A 17,626-nucleotide genomic window follows, 5' to 3' on the forward strand; every position below is an offset into this window, starting at 1 on the left:
CAATGGCCATGATGGGCTAAAATGTCGGATACTTTTGTTGTTGTTACTGTTTAATTTGATAGCAGCACTGAGACCGTACCGTCGTGGTCCATGATGGCAATGTGTGTTACTTTCTGACAGCAGCAGCAACACTTAAATACGTTTTCCTTTTCATGCGTTTGTTTTGTCCTTTGTCTGGCAGTAGAATCAACAGTTGGACTGTCATTAAACATGTTTGTATAAATAATGACTTTTTTTGTTTTCATTTTGGCATTGTTCTCTGAAAAACACTCAGAAGTGATTTTTAAATTCTGTCATGTCATATGTAATTGGTATATAAACATGATTTTAATTTTTTGTTTTTTCTAAAATGGTTGACGATTTTCAATTTTGTTTAACAGGGTCAGGTTATTAATAAATTCGGTCACATTGATGAAATATGAAAATATTGATACTGGTCAGTAAAACGACCCTTTATTTTGGTCATATTTCCGAATAAAAATCTTTATTTTCAATGCTATCGCCTAGCGTTAATAATTTTAAACTGTCCACTACCGAGTGATCTCTGTTTTATATGATATAAACTTTTTATTTTCTTTTCAATATGAGCTTGTATATTAATTTAAATGTCCATTATCTCCCAAACAAAAGAAGTGAGATGTATTTGACCAAACCGGAAGGATATGTCATATGTATGCAAATAGATTGAATAAAACAAAAAACAATGGTTACACATTGCTTTTCCTTCATCAATGCCAGGAGTTTTTGCGGATGTAACATTTGACATTTGGACATTTTATATTCAAAAAACCAATTAACAAAGTAAGCACCACAACCTCGATATACAGTTCGGCTGCCATTCAAGAATTGAGAATTCAACATGTGGCTGTGTTTTTTGCCATATCTAAAAATGAATATCATTGGCTTAGCAACAATTTCCGTCATTATATTTTTATATGCTTTTGTTCAACAGGAATAGAATGACCATGGTATGGCAAACAGAGTCATCTGATGTTAGAAGCCAAAATATACATTGCGTCAGTTGTATTTCTCAGTAAAAAATGTGTATGTAAAACTTACTTATCCCGGTCCTCTTTCACCTTGCTGTATGGAGGCATTTTGTGTTGCCATTGCAATTTTTGTTTAATCGGCTTATATTTCAAGTGGGTGAAAAGGTTAGTGTAATGCTTACCAGGATAAAATTTTCGTAACTATGTAAATGCATAAGGGCTTGTGGATAACAAAGGCCAAAAATAAGAAAAATAAAAAAAAAAACAAATGTTAAAATATTCAGTTTAAATTTACGATATTTTTATAAAATCCCAGAGTAGATAATCCAAACACTAATTCGGAATATACCGCGAAATACCCTTAAGGGGTTACCCCTACTTTTCACTTTCCAAAAATGGGAACAAATTTTATTAGCTTATTTTGAAGTATAGGTGTTATAGAGTATACCACAAAAAATTTCAAGTAGATCGGGGCAAAATGGCTGAGATATGACCGTTCAAATTGAAGAATCCATTGAGTTTTGTGTGTAGAGGCTCAACTTAAAACGGGTTTTTCTCGAAACCCTTTTTTTGTAAAAGCGTTTTGCGGTGCCAACGATAGCTCGAAAACGAATTGAGCGATCTTCATATGGTTTGGTGAGCTTATTATATACAAAAAAAAGCTTGTCTTTAAGCGAGACAGATTTTTTTTAAAAAAAATGGTTTGCCCGATTTTTGGACAAAAAACGGTCAATTATTTTCGCTAAAATCGAAATTTTGGCTATGACAGCATAATTTTGTTTAAAATCGATTTTTTAAAATTCTGTTTCGCTTAAAGACAGGATTATTAGGTTCATAAAACGCCCACAAAGCTATACCAAGATCTACTCATGCGTTTTCGAGCTATGGTTGGCAAGGCAAAACGCTTTTACAAAGAAAGGGTTTGGCAGGTAGCCATTTACCACAAAACTATGCAACATTTTTCAACAACAAAAATTCCGAAAGTAGTTTAAGATGTGTTCTTTCAGAACGAAAAACATCTACCTAAAAGTATTTGTAGTTTCTTTGAAAAAAATCATGAAAAATGTTTTTTTTTGGTCTGCACAACTAGGGGTAACCCCTTAAAATTATTATTAAAATGTTTTCCTAATGCATAGCTTATTGATTTGTTTAAGTTAATGAAGTGGAAATATGAATGATAAGCCTAGATTTGTTGTTTTTGTTGTCGTTTTTTTCTAGAGAAATTTGAATAAGCATTTGGAGATGAATCGTCTGATGCATAAACCAAGTTCTTGAAAATATACTTAAAATTGTTTGTAAGATTATTACTCCTCAAAGGATGTATACGTTGGTGAGAACTATACCTAATGTTCGACATGTATTTTTGTGAGGACTGAAGACTAAGAAGTAAAAATTTGTTAAGTTCAGTCGGCCAACTTTTTATTCCCTCCACTATCAAATATTCTGAACTTCCTGTCAATAATTTTAAGTGGAGAAGTTTTTCCACCACTACTGCCCCAAATGCCTAAATTAGCTCAACAAATATATCTAAAAATATCTTCAATCGGGCGGTACCTTTATATGGGAACTACACCAAAGTGTGGTCCGATTTTGGCAATTTTTGGTGGAGAAGTTTTGTGACCGGGGACCTCAAATGTCAAATTTTTGGGTAAGAATTTTGTAACTGCACGCAGAAAAATATATGTTAGAAATATGTTTGGATCCAAACAAATTTATGTTTGAGACTGGTTGCAAACAAATATATGTTTGTAACATTTTGTAACATATCTTAATTGTATTTGTTTGGGTACCAACATTTTTTTTTGTTAGAGCATATTTTTTATGGGTGGAGAGAGGATTTTTGTCAAAGAGAGTTACAACAGGGTTGTTTTATAATAACGAGCTGTGTGTATGGTGTAATAGAAGACGCAGAAGCGACGACGGGAGGGTAAAAAAGTTTGTTTTTGCTTTGGTGGGTGCCACCGTGGTGCAATGGTATGTACACCCGCCTTGCACGCTGAAGGTCGTGGGTTCGATTCCCCGGCCAGTCAACACCAAACACTTTTCAACGGTGGCAAAATACCCCTCAGTAATGTTGGCGACATTTTCTGAGTATTTCAGCCTTGTACAACTTCTCTACAAGTGGTGTCTTAGGCACACCGTTTGGACTCGGCAATAAACAGTAGGTCCCATATCATTGAGCTAATATGACTCGGGGTGCACTCATTGATATGAGAGAAGTCTCCCTTGTCCCGTATGGGATGTTGTCGAACAATGTTTTTTTTATGTAGAGAAGTTTTACATGGCTTAAATACAACTAAATTACGCTGAGGATATCTTCATTGTTCATTGTTGAAACGCATCCAACCAATGCTGAGAAACTCTTCAGTACAATTCAAATAAAAAAAACGGGAAAGTGGGATGTGCGCCAAACTGTTTTGCATCATAATAAAGGTGATATTTTCCTCATCCATTGACGGGCTTTCCTTTTGTCCACATAAGTTTTTTGCTCATTCCGACTCTTGAATATTATCCGACTATCACCAAACTCAATATGCTTCTTCCTTTCTAGGCAGGGTGTCAGAGGCGACAAATCATTCGGATCATCACTAGAAGGGCTTAGAGGTCTCGAGTTAAAACATGTCTCAATTCTAGTTATGATTGTTGAGAATTCTTCAAATGTAAAATTAATTTTCGGGACGGACTTTTTTAAATGGGTCTTAAAGGATTTTACTCCAGCCTCCTACAGTAAATTTTCAATGCAGGTTATAGTAGGAATCTTGGTGAACTAGTTGCGATTGCAAAGCTTTAAAAAAGGTGATGCGATCATATTTTAATTTTTCTGAGGCACCGAGAAAGTTGGTTCCATTATCAGAATACATGCAAGCTGGACACCCCGTTCTTTCAATGAAACGGGAGAAAGCAGCTAGAAATGATTGAACTGCCAGGGTTCCTTTCTTAACCATGCCAACACAATGGTTGAGTCTGTCCATTATTGTGTAGATATGTTTGAAATCTGAAGGTTGTTGATTATTGACGATTACCGATTTTTACGATATCTCCGTTGTTTGGCCACCTACACCAACCTACTTTGCACAATTGTAAAGATGGGATTTTCTACTTTCATAGTTAGGCTTTGCTTTTGGAAAGTCACCAACCAGACAACCAGCTGTACATCGTTAGAAAGTTGATGTTTTCTATTCTCATTGTCAGGTTTTGCTTTTGGTATACCCCTTATAGAGGCTGAGATATTTGCTTTTGAATAAAACGTTGACTTTCAATAGGCTTCTTCCTTTCCGGGACCCTCATTTGGTGACGACCCGATCAAAATTGCGACTTGTAGCGTGATTACAAGGTTTAGATGGACAGACGGACCGACGGGCGGACGCACATAGCCAGATCGACTCAGTTCGTTCACATTCATTTTGGTATATATAAGTGTGGGTCTACGACCATTATTTCGATGCGTTACAAACATTTTGGCCAAAACCAACTTATAATACCTCCCTACATAGTGGTGTAGGGTATAAAAATATTCAAATTTAATTTTTGGTCCAAATTTAAATTCTGAACACGAAACATGAAAACCAACTCTTCCTTTAATGCAAATTATGTAATTAATAAATGATGTAAAAATATCAATTAATTATATAAATAACATAACGTGTTGCAATCATATTAAATAAATTCCGTGGAAAACTGGTGCCCAGGTGAAGTGGTGTAGGGTATCGCATGGTCGGCGCCGTCCGACCACAGACCTCTCTTTTTGTTTTTAACAAAAAAATATCAAAATGTGTTTTGCTGGGCCATTACTAAGATTACGTTTGGTCTAGTCATTGTCAGTCACATTTCAATTATCTGATAATGGTCAATATACTTCAACTTTTTGCTTAATTGCTATTGTTGCGTTTATTAACTTTGGTTATATGCATGAGGGTTGGATGGAAACTCAATACCTCCCATTTGCGTGCATTTTGTCCCTGCACATTAATTATGTTGCCACTAATCACTGAAATGTGTTCAGTGCCATACGATGGCATTGTCCTTTACATGCAGACATTGAGTGATATTGGTGGAGAACATTTGTTCTCTAATAGTAACACCACCACTTGCCGTATAGTCATTTGACTCGAGGACCTAATCATTGTGTTGTGTGCGTAACTTTGGTCTTAACAAAATACAACAATCATGCCATCCATGTTTTGCATACTTGAGCTTGAGAAGAAAATAACTGTTTCCATGATTTCGACATTAGCCGTGTAAGAGACAGAGAGCGTCTAATGTATGACATGTGTACGTTTGGAGGTTATTAGGTGGTTTGTTGCTTACAACAAACGCTAACAATGAATGAGTGGTGGGTTGGATGAAATGTTGTCGCAGACACATTCATTTCAGTCAAAGACCTCAAGGTCCCTTTTGGGAAATATTATCGTTGGAGATACAATAAGTTTCAATACACTTGCCATTCATGGCTTGATAATTTCAATGGTATTTTTTTAGCGAATATCATATAATTCTGTTTTTGAAATAATTGTTTATTTTGCATTGCTACCGAAAAAAAAACATCTAAAGAAAGTTGAATATAAAAATTCAATGGAAATGTGAAAAAAAATTTGGGATATCATTTGTCGGACTCAGTTGTCAGTAGCCTGATGAATGTTATAAGTGTGGGGCTTTGATGTACGCATATTCGTTTTTTTAAGATTTTCGTGTTCACGAAATTTGAGGGAAAAACATAGTTGTATTGCGTTTTTCATGCAAAATTCTTTGAAAACTGAAAGCAGATACTTCAAATGAATATGCGCCTAAAAAATTGAGTTTAAGTTGTTTCATTCAAAGGGCTTCTGAGAAAAAGTTATCGATCCTACTCTTAACCGATGACATTTATTGATTTATATTGTAGCTAAATAGTGCAATATTCGTTCCAAATGTTGTTAAAAATATATTATATATTGCATATAATATTGCGTAACCGGGGATATGAAAATATGATTATGGCATTTTATGGACTTGCATAAGTTTCTTGAATGATGCCTATGTCCAGGTCAACCTCCGGCAGAACTACCTGTACGAAATTTAATCTAGGTTAATCTGTTCGATCATAACCTTCAATATATATGAAACGATGAGTATAAAGGCCTGCATTTCGCCGAGCAGGATTTTTGTTGTCGTCACCGTCACCGCCATTTTTATTGTCTTTTCTGTTCGACATTTTGCCAGTTTTCGTTTCGTGTTTAGTATTAGTACTGTTATACCGTCCATGGAACCCACTTAATGACCGAAATCGTGCTGGTATTGGTGTACTTATTTGCATTCATGAATATTTTGCATTTTCACAAACCAATTTTTTGCAGCAACAAAATTCAGCTACTAAATACCTATTTATTAAAAATAAATATTTACAAATTTAATGCACACACAAATGAATAAATAAATAATAATTTATTTAAACCCTGTTATCAATTTGCATTTAGCAATTATTTACTCACATTCTTCTTTTTTCCTTTGTTCTCTTTCAGGAAAATCTTTTTTTGAACAATTAGCCCATGCATCGTAAATAGTGCGCAACTAAAAGCAATACAAATGTTTTAAATAATAATAACAATAGTAAAAACAACAATAACAATAAAGTCAAAAACACACACAAGAACAACAACAACTTCCAAATGGCATTTTCACATTAAACTGCAATTCCTATCGTCATCATCATCTGCACAAATTCAAAAAGTGTTAAACAACAAAAATCAGCCCAATGCGAGATAATTGTCCATTGATTTAATCGCAAATTAAACATAATCCGATTATAGGCTGGCAGGGGAGTAGAGCAAAAACAAATACCCAAAACGGAAACATTTCAACAACCAAAGGACAAGTTAAACGTTTTTTGTTTTCTTTTATTTCTTTTTCGGGGGTAAAAGACTGCCGAGTGAGTCGACACGTGTTCGGTTTCCGGGCTTTATATGATTATGTCAAGTGGTCGCAGTGCTCGTCTACCACCCACTCCTAATGCTCCCAACAACAAACAATGGGCTCCCAATTCCTCTACACCAGCTGCCACCTCTTCTCTGCATGAAACGAATAGCAACAACTTAAATATGTATCATCATCAGCATCAGTATAGCAATACAACGGCTGTGCCCGGCATGACACACATGACCGGTGGCATGGGTGACAGTGGCCTTAGTGATGTTATCACCACAGCAGATGCTGCCACTGAGGGTATACCGGGTGAAACTATTGAAGCCTTGGGGCCCGAATTGGCTGTAGCCACATCGAAGGTGTTGGAAAGTCTATCGGAAAATGAACGCAAAATGATAATCGAGGTTTTGAATCGTGACGAAAGTGTTCGACAAAGGGATGCCACACGAATAATGTGAGTATTGAATGTTATGTTTTGAAATTGCATGTAGAATCGTGAAAGCTAAGTCACTTTTACAACATATTATATAACTAATGAATTTTTTTTCCAAAACAAGTTTCCTTGCACTCTCGCTCTCACAACAAATTTTGTACGAATTCTGTACCACTTGATATTTATCGAGCGGTCAGAGGTAACTGGTCGTTTATGATTTTTAGAGCGGTGATATCACAGAGTTATTGAAAACTTTAACCATAAATGATCGGAAACTACCCTTATAACACCAACTTACGTACCATTGATATTGTTGGAACGGATAGAGCTGTATTAAATTTTGGTATGTGACAAAGAGAAGGAGAATGGGTTTTTTTTGAAAATTCATACTAAGAAAACTGATTGTCTATGGGGGAAATATAGTACTAAAATGTACTTAATTTCTTTTATGTCACATTCGTTTCGGTCGCAGACTTCAAGATACAAGAAACAAGGCTGCCGACGTCTTAGCGTTCTAAGCCACCATCAACTTGTCAAAACATTCGTAGACAATAATTAATGATCAAATTTTCTGATAAAGAAGAGCAAATAAATGACGTAGTATTTGTGAACATTACAAAAAGGGAATACCAAGTAGGGCTATAGAAAAAGTTTGAATTTTCAATTAATTAACATACATACATTGGCATATGCAATTATCAAATGAACTGCGTATAAATAATAATTACCAAGCTTAGTATTCGTCTGCCACAAGAGAAAACATCCTTATGTGACTGATGATCGGACTTAACCAGTCGTGAAACGTAGCATAATGGTTGGATATGCGGGGGCTTCGGTAGACTCCTAATTTTTCAATATACCTCTTAAGTCATAAAAGCTCAAATCAAAATGGAAATAATTGAAAATATCTTTGGTTTGTTTTTGTCACTTGGCTTTTTTATTTTATAACGGTCAATGTAGAGAAAACGGGGTTTCTTAGATTTTCAAATTATGTTATGCCCGTTTAATAACTTCTTTTTTCACAAAGGACTTAAATTATGTTTCTTAATGTTGGGAGTGAGTAGAATAATATATTTCGTTAAAAAAATCAATAACTCATATATTTGTAACCGATTTTATTGGTTTTTCGATTTTCGCAAACTAAATATAAAACAAGTAAAAAGTATCAGTCGGCTTTGTCGACAGAGATATACCCTCAGCCTATTTGAATTAAAACATTCATCAACGGAAAGATGGAATGCATTTAGGATCTTTTCGGAATTTTGTGGCCCTTTTCGACATCTGCGACAAAAATGTGGATAAGAATTAAAGTTCAAAAATGGTGCTGAGGAGGTACTTAAAGGAATGGATCGACAGTCCATTATGAAAGAGGATTTTATTTTGGCAGTCATATCTTTTCGCTAGATATCGCGCCCACTAGTCATTTCAGTGGGTCATCGTATAACTTTTGGACCAGTATGCCAGGAAGCACGGACTTGTCCACGGGTAATATCTTCGAACAGACCCTAGACACAAATGCTGAACTTTTGTGGGGGATGTACCCTAAGGAGAGGACCATTATGGGTCATTTTAGAAGTTGAACTAAATTTGGACAAAATATTAGGAGATCCAAAGTTTGGACCAAATTGGGGAAAGTACCAAAAGTTGTAGACCGGTATTGCCCATCTTCGAACTGAAATTATATTTGGACAAAATATGACGAAGGCCTAACTTTGATCAGTTCAAGAGTTATCATGCTCTCCAGACACTACATCTGTTGCCAAAGGTGTTTTTTACACCTTTCACGCTGTTTTCTCAAAGAATGTGGACTTGCCCCTGAAAAACTATTACCTTCGTAATTGAGGCAGCGAATGCAAGTTGCATCAACAAAAATCGAAGTGATTCGAGAGCAGGTCTTAAAGCGAACTTATCCTAAACTTCGTGTAGGAGGTCCCGAAGGAGTGGACAAATGTAGTCCATATTCGAACCTGGCCTATATCTGATAGTATGGACCAAATCGGTCACTCCCTTCAAGAGTTACCGTGCCCACAATTTTCCGAATATTTTTGAACTTTTATGGGGAAGGCACCTTAAGGAGTGGACCTACATGGCTTATCTTTGTACTTAAACTAAATTTGGAAAAAATATTACGAAGGCAACATTTTGGGCCGAATCGGCAGATCCGTTCGAGAGTTATCTTGTGCTCCAACCACACGGTTACATTGGGGTTTGTTTTGCAACTTTCAGGCTGTTTTCTCAGGAAGTATGGACTTGCCCCTGATGAAATTTATACCGTCGTAAGGGGACAGTAAATACAAGTAGCTACAACAAAAATCAAAGTTATTCGAGAGCAGCTCTTAAACTGAACTATTCTAAAATTTTGTATGGGTACCTGAAGGAGTGGACCGATTGAGTCCATGTTGGTACCTCATCTACGTCGGCTAAAAATTTTACGATGCACAAACTATGGAGCAAATCGCTTACTGCCTTCAAGAGTTATCGTGCGCATAAAATTTCCGAACATTTTCGAACTTTTGTGGGGGAGGTACCGGAATGAGTGGACCGATATAAGCCATCATCGAACTTAAACTAAGTTTGGACAAAATACTACGAAAGCCAAATTTTGGACCGAAACGGTTGATCCGTTCGAGTGTTATCGTGTGGTCCATCCAGCCAGACAAACGGAGGGACTTGGCTAAATCACCCCAAACTTGTCTGGAACTGATTTCGTCCAAACATACTTGTGGTCTAAAACCATCATTTTAATGAGGCACATTTTGACCGTATGAAAGTGTATGTACCCTCGTTAACATAAAAGCTAATGTTTTGTACCTCTAGCCAAGACTAAATAATGTAGCTAAAACTTTCAAAATACCGAACATTGGGTGTACCGTTCTACGGATGCTCAAAATGCCGAGAAATTTCTATAGGAAAGTTTTGTACCTCTAACGAAAACTAAATACCAAATTTCAGTCAATTCGTTTGATTAATGTGGCTAAACCTTTCAAAATACCGAAAATCGGGAGGTACCGTTCCGTATATAAAAACGTGAACCTATATCAACAATTCTCTTCTAGAATATTTTATACAACCATTGAAGACTAAATAAAAAACTTCAGCCATTATATATCATAAAATACCTAAAATCTGGAGGTACCGACTAATTACTGGGGGAATTTTTTCTACCATCAACGTTAAATTTTAACAATTTGGTTGGATATAACCAAAATTGCGAGGTACCCTTCTTTGGGGGGCTATATAAAAACGTGGACCTATATCGACAAATATCCGGTTTAAAGTTTTTTGCCTTCAACGAAGACTACGAGTAAATACCAAATTTTCGCCATTTCGGTTGGATATTGAGGCCGCAACCTTAACCATTCTATGGGGGCTATATCAAAACGTGGGCCGATATAGGAGAAGTAGAAACATTAATATCAAGTTATAAAGCTCAAATCTTAAATATTGCGACTGTCCAAAGTTTCAAAAAATGTCTGTAAAATTTTTTCTGTAAAATGATGTGAACGATAACTCTCGAAGGAACGATTGAACAGATTTGTTCCAATCTTTGCACATCGTGTAGTTCTTCCAGATATAGGTCGGGTTCGAATATGGAATATATCGGCCTACTCCTTCGGGTACTTCCCACACAAAATTCGAAAAAAGTGAAGTTTAAAAGAAAAACGTCGTTTAGCCAACATTTTTAGTTTGTCGGCAATTTTTCTTGGTATTATTTTCAAGGGAATATTTCTCATTTGCTATATCTTAAAAGTTCTTTGAAGCTCCTAGGTCTGCCTTAGTTTATTCGATATTGGAACATAGGCCCAAATTTCGATTTCGTCCGATTTTACTGATTTAATGATTTCTAGTCCCATTTTAATTTTTTTTTTGAGCAGTCCTTCATGGGTCATTCATTTTGCTTTTAAGTCATAGATAGACACCATTCTTTAAGGTGGGACCATTTGTGAGTTCATGATTTCGCAATTCGTTGTATTGTGTGTGAGAGAAATTTCTGCTCACACAATTACAAATGGGACCGAATAAATGATACCCTACACCACTATGAACCGACCGATTTCAATATAATAGGGCAGATTAATTTCTATACCACATTCCGTAATACATTCCAAATTTCATGAAAAGTGGAGAGATATAGTGTGTTTGGTACATCAAATACGTTAAATCGGCAGAACCGATTTCGATATAATTCGGCACATTCATTTTTAGACAAAATTCCGTTACACATTCCAAATTTCATTAAAAGTGGACATACATAGCGGGATTGGTGTACCAAATACCTAAAATCGGGCAAACACCCGAATCTCAACCGATTCTTACCAAAGTCAATAGCATTCCTTCTTTGGTAAAAAAAAATATCTTCCCCAATTTTCATCCGAATCTGATATAAATGCGACATGTAGTTTCTTAACAAAAAATACATGGACGGACGGAAATGCGAAAATCGACTCAGAAAGTGATTCTATGTATATCTCTAAAAGGAACTATGGGTCTATCTCGTTTCCTTTTGCATGGTACAAACTAATTTAGAAAGACATAATACCTCTTACCACAGTCTGGTGTAGGGTATAAAACAATTGTGGTAACCTTTTACGAGTTTTCCAAAAGCCCCTTCTCACTCTCTCTAACCAAAGCAAACGGTTGTTATTTCTTTTATCGATATTTGATGCATCGATTTCCTTTACTTTTCTAATATACATATCGTCACCATAAATGCCTAAAGTCGTTACTAACAAAATAATAATTTTACAGCAAAAAATGTTATAATATGAAAAACTGTTTTATGGAATATTAATCTAATGAGGGCGAGTTTTGGGATATTATCAATCTTATACGAATGGGAGTAAGTAATGGAAAAAACCGCGGAAACGTTTGGTTTTGGGATCCCTCATTATAACAAAACCTGCAATGTTATCCCATTTTCCGAAATACCATTTCTTGAATATGATCGTTATTTTCGAACGTAGAAACTTGAAATGGGTGACGTAGGGGATGGAAGATACCAAGGAACGGTCCTGACCGGTTTTAACATGGCAAAGCCCAGGATTTATCTTGGTCCCTCTTTCATCCCAAGTGGACACTGACCTCCCCGTGGTGTCACCTGGGGAACTGCCTTTAACACCCGTCAAAGGTAGTGAGCTAACATGTGCCGCGCGTTCACCCATAAGAACGTTAAAAACTTGGGTTTGGGCGTCGGGTTAGTAACCCTCCCCTAGAAAAAACAGCCTACTATGAAAAAACGAAAGAAAAGAAAAACAAACCCTCAAAAGTTGACGAACCCCGCAAACGTTTTAAGGACCATGATCTGCGAATCTGCACCTGGAATGTTCGCACTCTTTATAGAGAAGGTGCAGTCTTCGCACTGACAGACGTACTTGAAAAGTACAAGACCGATATTACTGCCATACAGGAAATACGATGGATTGGGAAAGGCGTCACAACAACACCTAAAGGTGACGCTCTGTATTATAGCTGCCATGACGTAAAGCATGAGTTTGGTTGTGGATTCGTAGTTAGTCGGAAACTAAAACATCTTGTATCCAGCTTCACTCCAGTGAATGAAAGACTTGCTGCAATTCGAATAAAAGCTAAATTCTTCAACATCAGCTTTATCTGCGCTCATGCTCCCACTGAAGAAAAGGATGAACAGACCAAAGATATATTTTACGAGCGCCTAGAAGAAACATATGACCGTTGCCCTGCCCATGACATTAAAATCATTCTAGGCGATTTTAATGCCAAAATTGGAAAGGAGAATATCTTTGGCCCAACAGTCGGGAAATTCAGTCTCCACAGTGAAACATCTGACAATGGTATGAGACTGATAGACTTTGCAGCTGCAAAAAACATGGTAGTTAGCAGTACCAGATTTAATCATCTCGATATTCATAAGGGCACCTGGCTGTCTCCAGATCAGAAAACAAGAAACCAAATTGATCATGTTGTGATAGATGGAAGACATTCATCGAGCGTGTTGGATGTACGATCGTTCCGAGGCGCAAACATTGATTCGGGCCACTACCTTGTTGCAGCAAAGGTACGCACCCGCTTAAACGTAGCAAACAAAGTACGAACAGACACAACACGAAAGTTAGACATCGGTAAGCTGCAATCACAACAGATAGCCACAGCATATTCCACTCAACTAGCCCAATTGCTTAATCAAAGCCCTCCTCATCCCGATAACATATCAGCGCAATGGCAAAGCATTGCCCACTCCATGCAAACAGCCGCAAAATCCATACTTGGATACCAGAGACCTCCACCAAGGAATCCATGGTATGATGAGGAGTGTCGTGCTGCCACCGAAGAGAAAAATGCGGCATATAAGGCTACTTTACAATCCGTAGCAACGCGTAGCGCACGAGAGAGATACAGGGAGAAAAGGAGAGAGGAGAAACGTCTTTTCCGCAGGAAAAAGAGAGTGATGGAAAAGCGGGAGTGTGAAAAAATCGAGATGTACAGGAGCCAGAATGAAGTCCGAAAATTCTACCAAAGAGTCAAGCATCAAACTGATGGCTTTGGTACAGGCACATCCTCCTGTAGAGACCAGCAAGGTAATTTGGTAACTGATACAGATAGTGTACTCAGGATATGGAAGGAACATTTTTCAAATCTGTTGGTATCCAATAGCAGCGAAGACGACGAAGATACCACAGTCCCAATCCCAGAAGATGGTATTGAATGTATACCGCCCAGCCAAGATGAGGTAAAGACAGCAATAAATCGGCTGAAGAATAATAAGGCAGCAGGGGCCGATGGCTTACCAGCCGAGCTGTTCAAAACCGGAGGCGACACGCTGATAAGGTGTATTCATCAGCTAGTTAGCACCATCTGGCAGGAAGAACGAGTACCCGACGATTGGAACCTGAGTATCCTGTGCCCCGTCCACAAGAAGGGAGATAAGACTGTATGCTCTAACTATAGGGGCATAAGTCTACTCCCTATTGCCTACAAGATCGTGTCAGGGATATTGTGCGAACGACTAAAGCCAATGGTCAACGAGATTATTGGACCATACCAATGCGGCTTTAGACCTGGCAAGTCCACCATTGACCAGATATTTACCCTGCGGCAAATCCTGGAGAAGACCCAAGAGATGCAGATCGACACCTACCACCTTTTTGTCGATTATAAAGCAGCCTTCGACAGTCCGCTGCGCTCAAAGGTATTCCAAGCCATGTCTGAATTTGGTATTCCCGCAAAGCTCATCCGGCTTTGTAAAATGACTTTAACTGACACGAGGTCCTCAGTTAAAATAGGAAAGAACCTCTCCGAAGAGTTTGGTACCAAAAGAGGTTTCAGACAAGGAGACAGCCTTTCGTGTGACCTCTTCAACATCCTGCTAGAAAAAGTTATACGAGAGGCAAACGTCAAAAGAAGTGGCACAATCTACACCAACAGTCACATGTTACTTGCTTATGCTGATGATATAGACATCATGGGTCGATCAGTAAAAGAAGTAACTGATACCTTTATAAAGGTCGAAGGAGAATCTGCTAAAGTGGGTCTGGCGGTAAACGGTGAGAAGACCAAGTTGATGGTGTCGACGCGCAATGCGTCCATTGAGCTCGGACCGACTGTGGAAGTTGGTTCCTATAATATTGAGGTAGTAAAAGACTTCGTCTACCTCGGCACCTCCGTCAACACAACAAACGACATCAGTTGTGAAATAAAAAGAAGAATTGTATTGGCCAACAGATGCTACTTTGGATTAAGTAAGCAGTTTAAAAACAAAGCCACATCTCGTCAAACAAAAATAACGCTCTACAAAACACTGATACTACCCGTGCTGATGTATGGCTCCGAAGCCTGGGTACTTGCGCAAGCAGACATGGCAGTGCTTGGTGTGTTTGAGAGAAAAATTCTTCGAAAGATCTACGGACCAATCTGCGTTGACGGTGAATATCGACGTCGCATGAACCACGAGCTGTATCTGCTATACAACGACATGAATATAGTTAAACGTATCGAGATGCAGCGATTGCGTTGGCTAGGCCATATCATAAGAATGAGCGATGATGAACCCGCTAAAAAGGCGTATGAATACATGCCACATGGCGGTGCACGCAGAATTGGCAGGCCAAGGAATAGATGGCGCAAACAAGTGGATGATGAGATGACAAGGCGCGGTATTCCAGTGTGCAAAGCAACAAATAGAGAGGAATGGAGATCTCTTCTTAGTTCGGCCTATAGAACAAATGTTCTGTAATGGGCCAGCTAAGTAAGTAAGTAGTAAGAAACTTGAAATTTCGTATTATATGTATTTTAGTTTTATGTATTAGATTCAGTCAAAAAATTTTGATTTTTTTGGAGATACGACTTCGGGCATTTATGATCAATGTGAAGGTTATCGGTGTTGCATCTAATGTTTGAAGTGCAGACATGTGACAACTATCCAGCAACTTGCCTTTCTTTGTGTAGTGGCAAAATCCACATAAACTAGGCCTTATGTAATCCTTAAAATACCTTTCTACACGTTAAAGAAATTGAAAAATATATTTATGTATTTACTTACCACTGTTGTGGAGCTTTTTACTAACCACAAATAATACCCTTTATTATCACTTGAACCCACCGAATCTTCAAATCATTTTCGGTTATACCATTCCAAATTTCATGATTTAATATACACGACCTATCTATATAGAGTAACGTGTTTAAATTTCATGATTATATTTTTACTTTATTATTTTATTTTTTATTTACATCGCCTTTCTCACAACGGCATTTTTATGGATTTTGTATGTATTATGATATTTTTATGTTGCCTTTATTATAAATTCGTGCTTTTGAGCGCATTTTTTACAACTTTGCTAAAGACATTGTAAATTTAAACGATATATCTAAATGTACTTACATGTTGGCGGTTGGCGTACAAGATATTTAGCAGCAGAATATATTAAACAACAGAATTTATTATGAATCCAGCAAAGATATTGCTGGCTATTGCAATATATCGTAACGGTCAATGTGTAAGCTATTACTACAATGGACACTTTTCCGACTTTTATAAGTTTTTATAATAAAACGGTTCCAAAAACCCGTTTTTTGCTATAACTCCGAAACTATCATGAGGTCAGTGGAAAAAAAAACTAAAATCTAAATTTTTCTTCATAAAAATCGAACTAAAACACGCGTTTTATCAGGCAATATTCTACACAAGGTACTAGCTTGGTATCTCTTTGGTTATATATATTGGAAAGTGGAAAACCATTCGAAGGCGTACTTCTTTCTTGGTACCAAAGAAAGTACAAATGGTACCACAAATAGATTTCAAAGTTAAAGCCGTTAAAATATGTATTTTTTCTACACACATGGCATCAAACATTGTGCGCGTTTTGCTAAACTAGAAAATGTAATACTTCTCAAATGTGCACATTTTATATCCTACACTACATTGTGACAAGAGGTATTATGTCTTTGTGCATTTGTATGTAACATACAAAAGGAAACAAGATATACCCATAATTCATTTTAAGGATATACATATAATGACTTTCTGAGTCGATTTATGCATGTCCGTCCGTTCGCAACTTACAGGTCGCATTTATTGTTTGATTCAGCTGAAAATTGGGTAGGATCTTTGTTTAGCCATTGGAAGAACTATTGCCATATATATTTTCGCTCAATTCTAAGTATTTGGTGCACCAATTACTTATTTATTAGTTTGGATGAGTATTTTGCGGTTATTCAAAAATTGGAGTTCTTCTCCACGGAACAAATATTTTGCCTTTTTGTTCAATTTTATGGGTAGATGCAAAAACATTTTTATATTTTGTTGACTTAACAATGCTTTAAAATTAAGCATTTAAATAGGATTTTTACCCTAATGACTCATCCAAAGTAGTAAATAATTAATTCAAGGATAAATTTACTTACACCCAGTATGGAGCGTCAAATGCTTTGTATGGTTCGGAGTGATCTCTGGGTTTATAACAATTATTTTGGGTATAAAAATCCAAATAAATATGCATATTTTTGGTGTATTAATTGAATACTTCGGTCCCTTAAAGGACTTGCAGAGGAGGGTACGCACGAAATCATCTGAATACACCAATAACTAACTAACTACAAACAATTCTTGTATAAAAGTGTGCTTCAATTACCATTAAAGTTCATGTACTACTACCAGTGTCCCTAATTACCTGGTCAGTCTAATATGGACCATTTTTAGAAAAGTGCGTATCCTTCCCCCTAAAGGCGAATTTGTTTATAACTATACCTTATATGCAACATTTATTTAATAAAGATCATTAAATATTAAAGGTGAAATGGAGTAAAATATATATATGAATATAGTGTCCCT

General features: G+C 36.9%; 1 protein-coding gene across 3 annotated transcripts in view; it reads left to right on the forward strand.

Annotated features, from left to right (window-relative positions):
- btsz (bitesize) overlaps positions 1-17,626 on the forward strand; it is a 373,400-nt gene that overhangs the window by 92,268 nt on the left and 263,506 nt on the right. For all 3 annotated transcript variants that reach the window (XM_073958504.1, XM_073958505.1, XM_073958509.1), the window contains exon 3: positions 6,488-7,341. In XM_073958504.1, the coding sequence (XP_073814605.1) occupies positions 6,929-7,341 (413 nt within the window). In that variant the 5' untranslated portion in view covers positions 6,488-6,928. The remainder of the gene's footprint in view (positions 1-6,487; positions 7,342-17,626) is intronic.

Source organism: Musca autumnalis, unplaced genomic scaffold, assembly GCF_047663935.1.
Source record: "Musca autumnalis isolate F117 unplaced genomic scaffold, ASM4766393v1 scaffold_1, whole genome shotgun sequence".
In the NCBI taxonomy this organism is placed as follows: Eukaryota; Metazoa; Arthropoda; class Insecta; order Diptera; family Muscidae; genus Musca; species Musca autumnalis.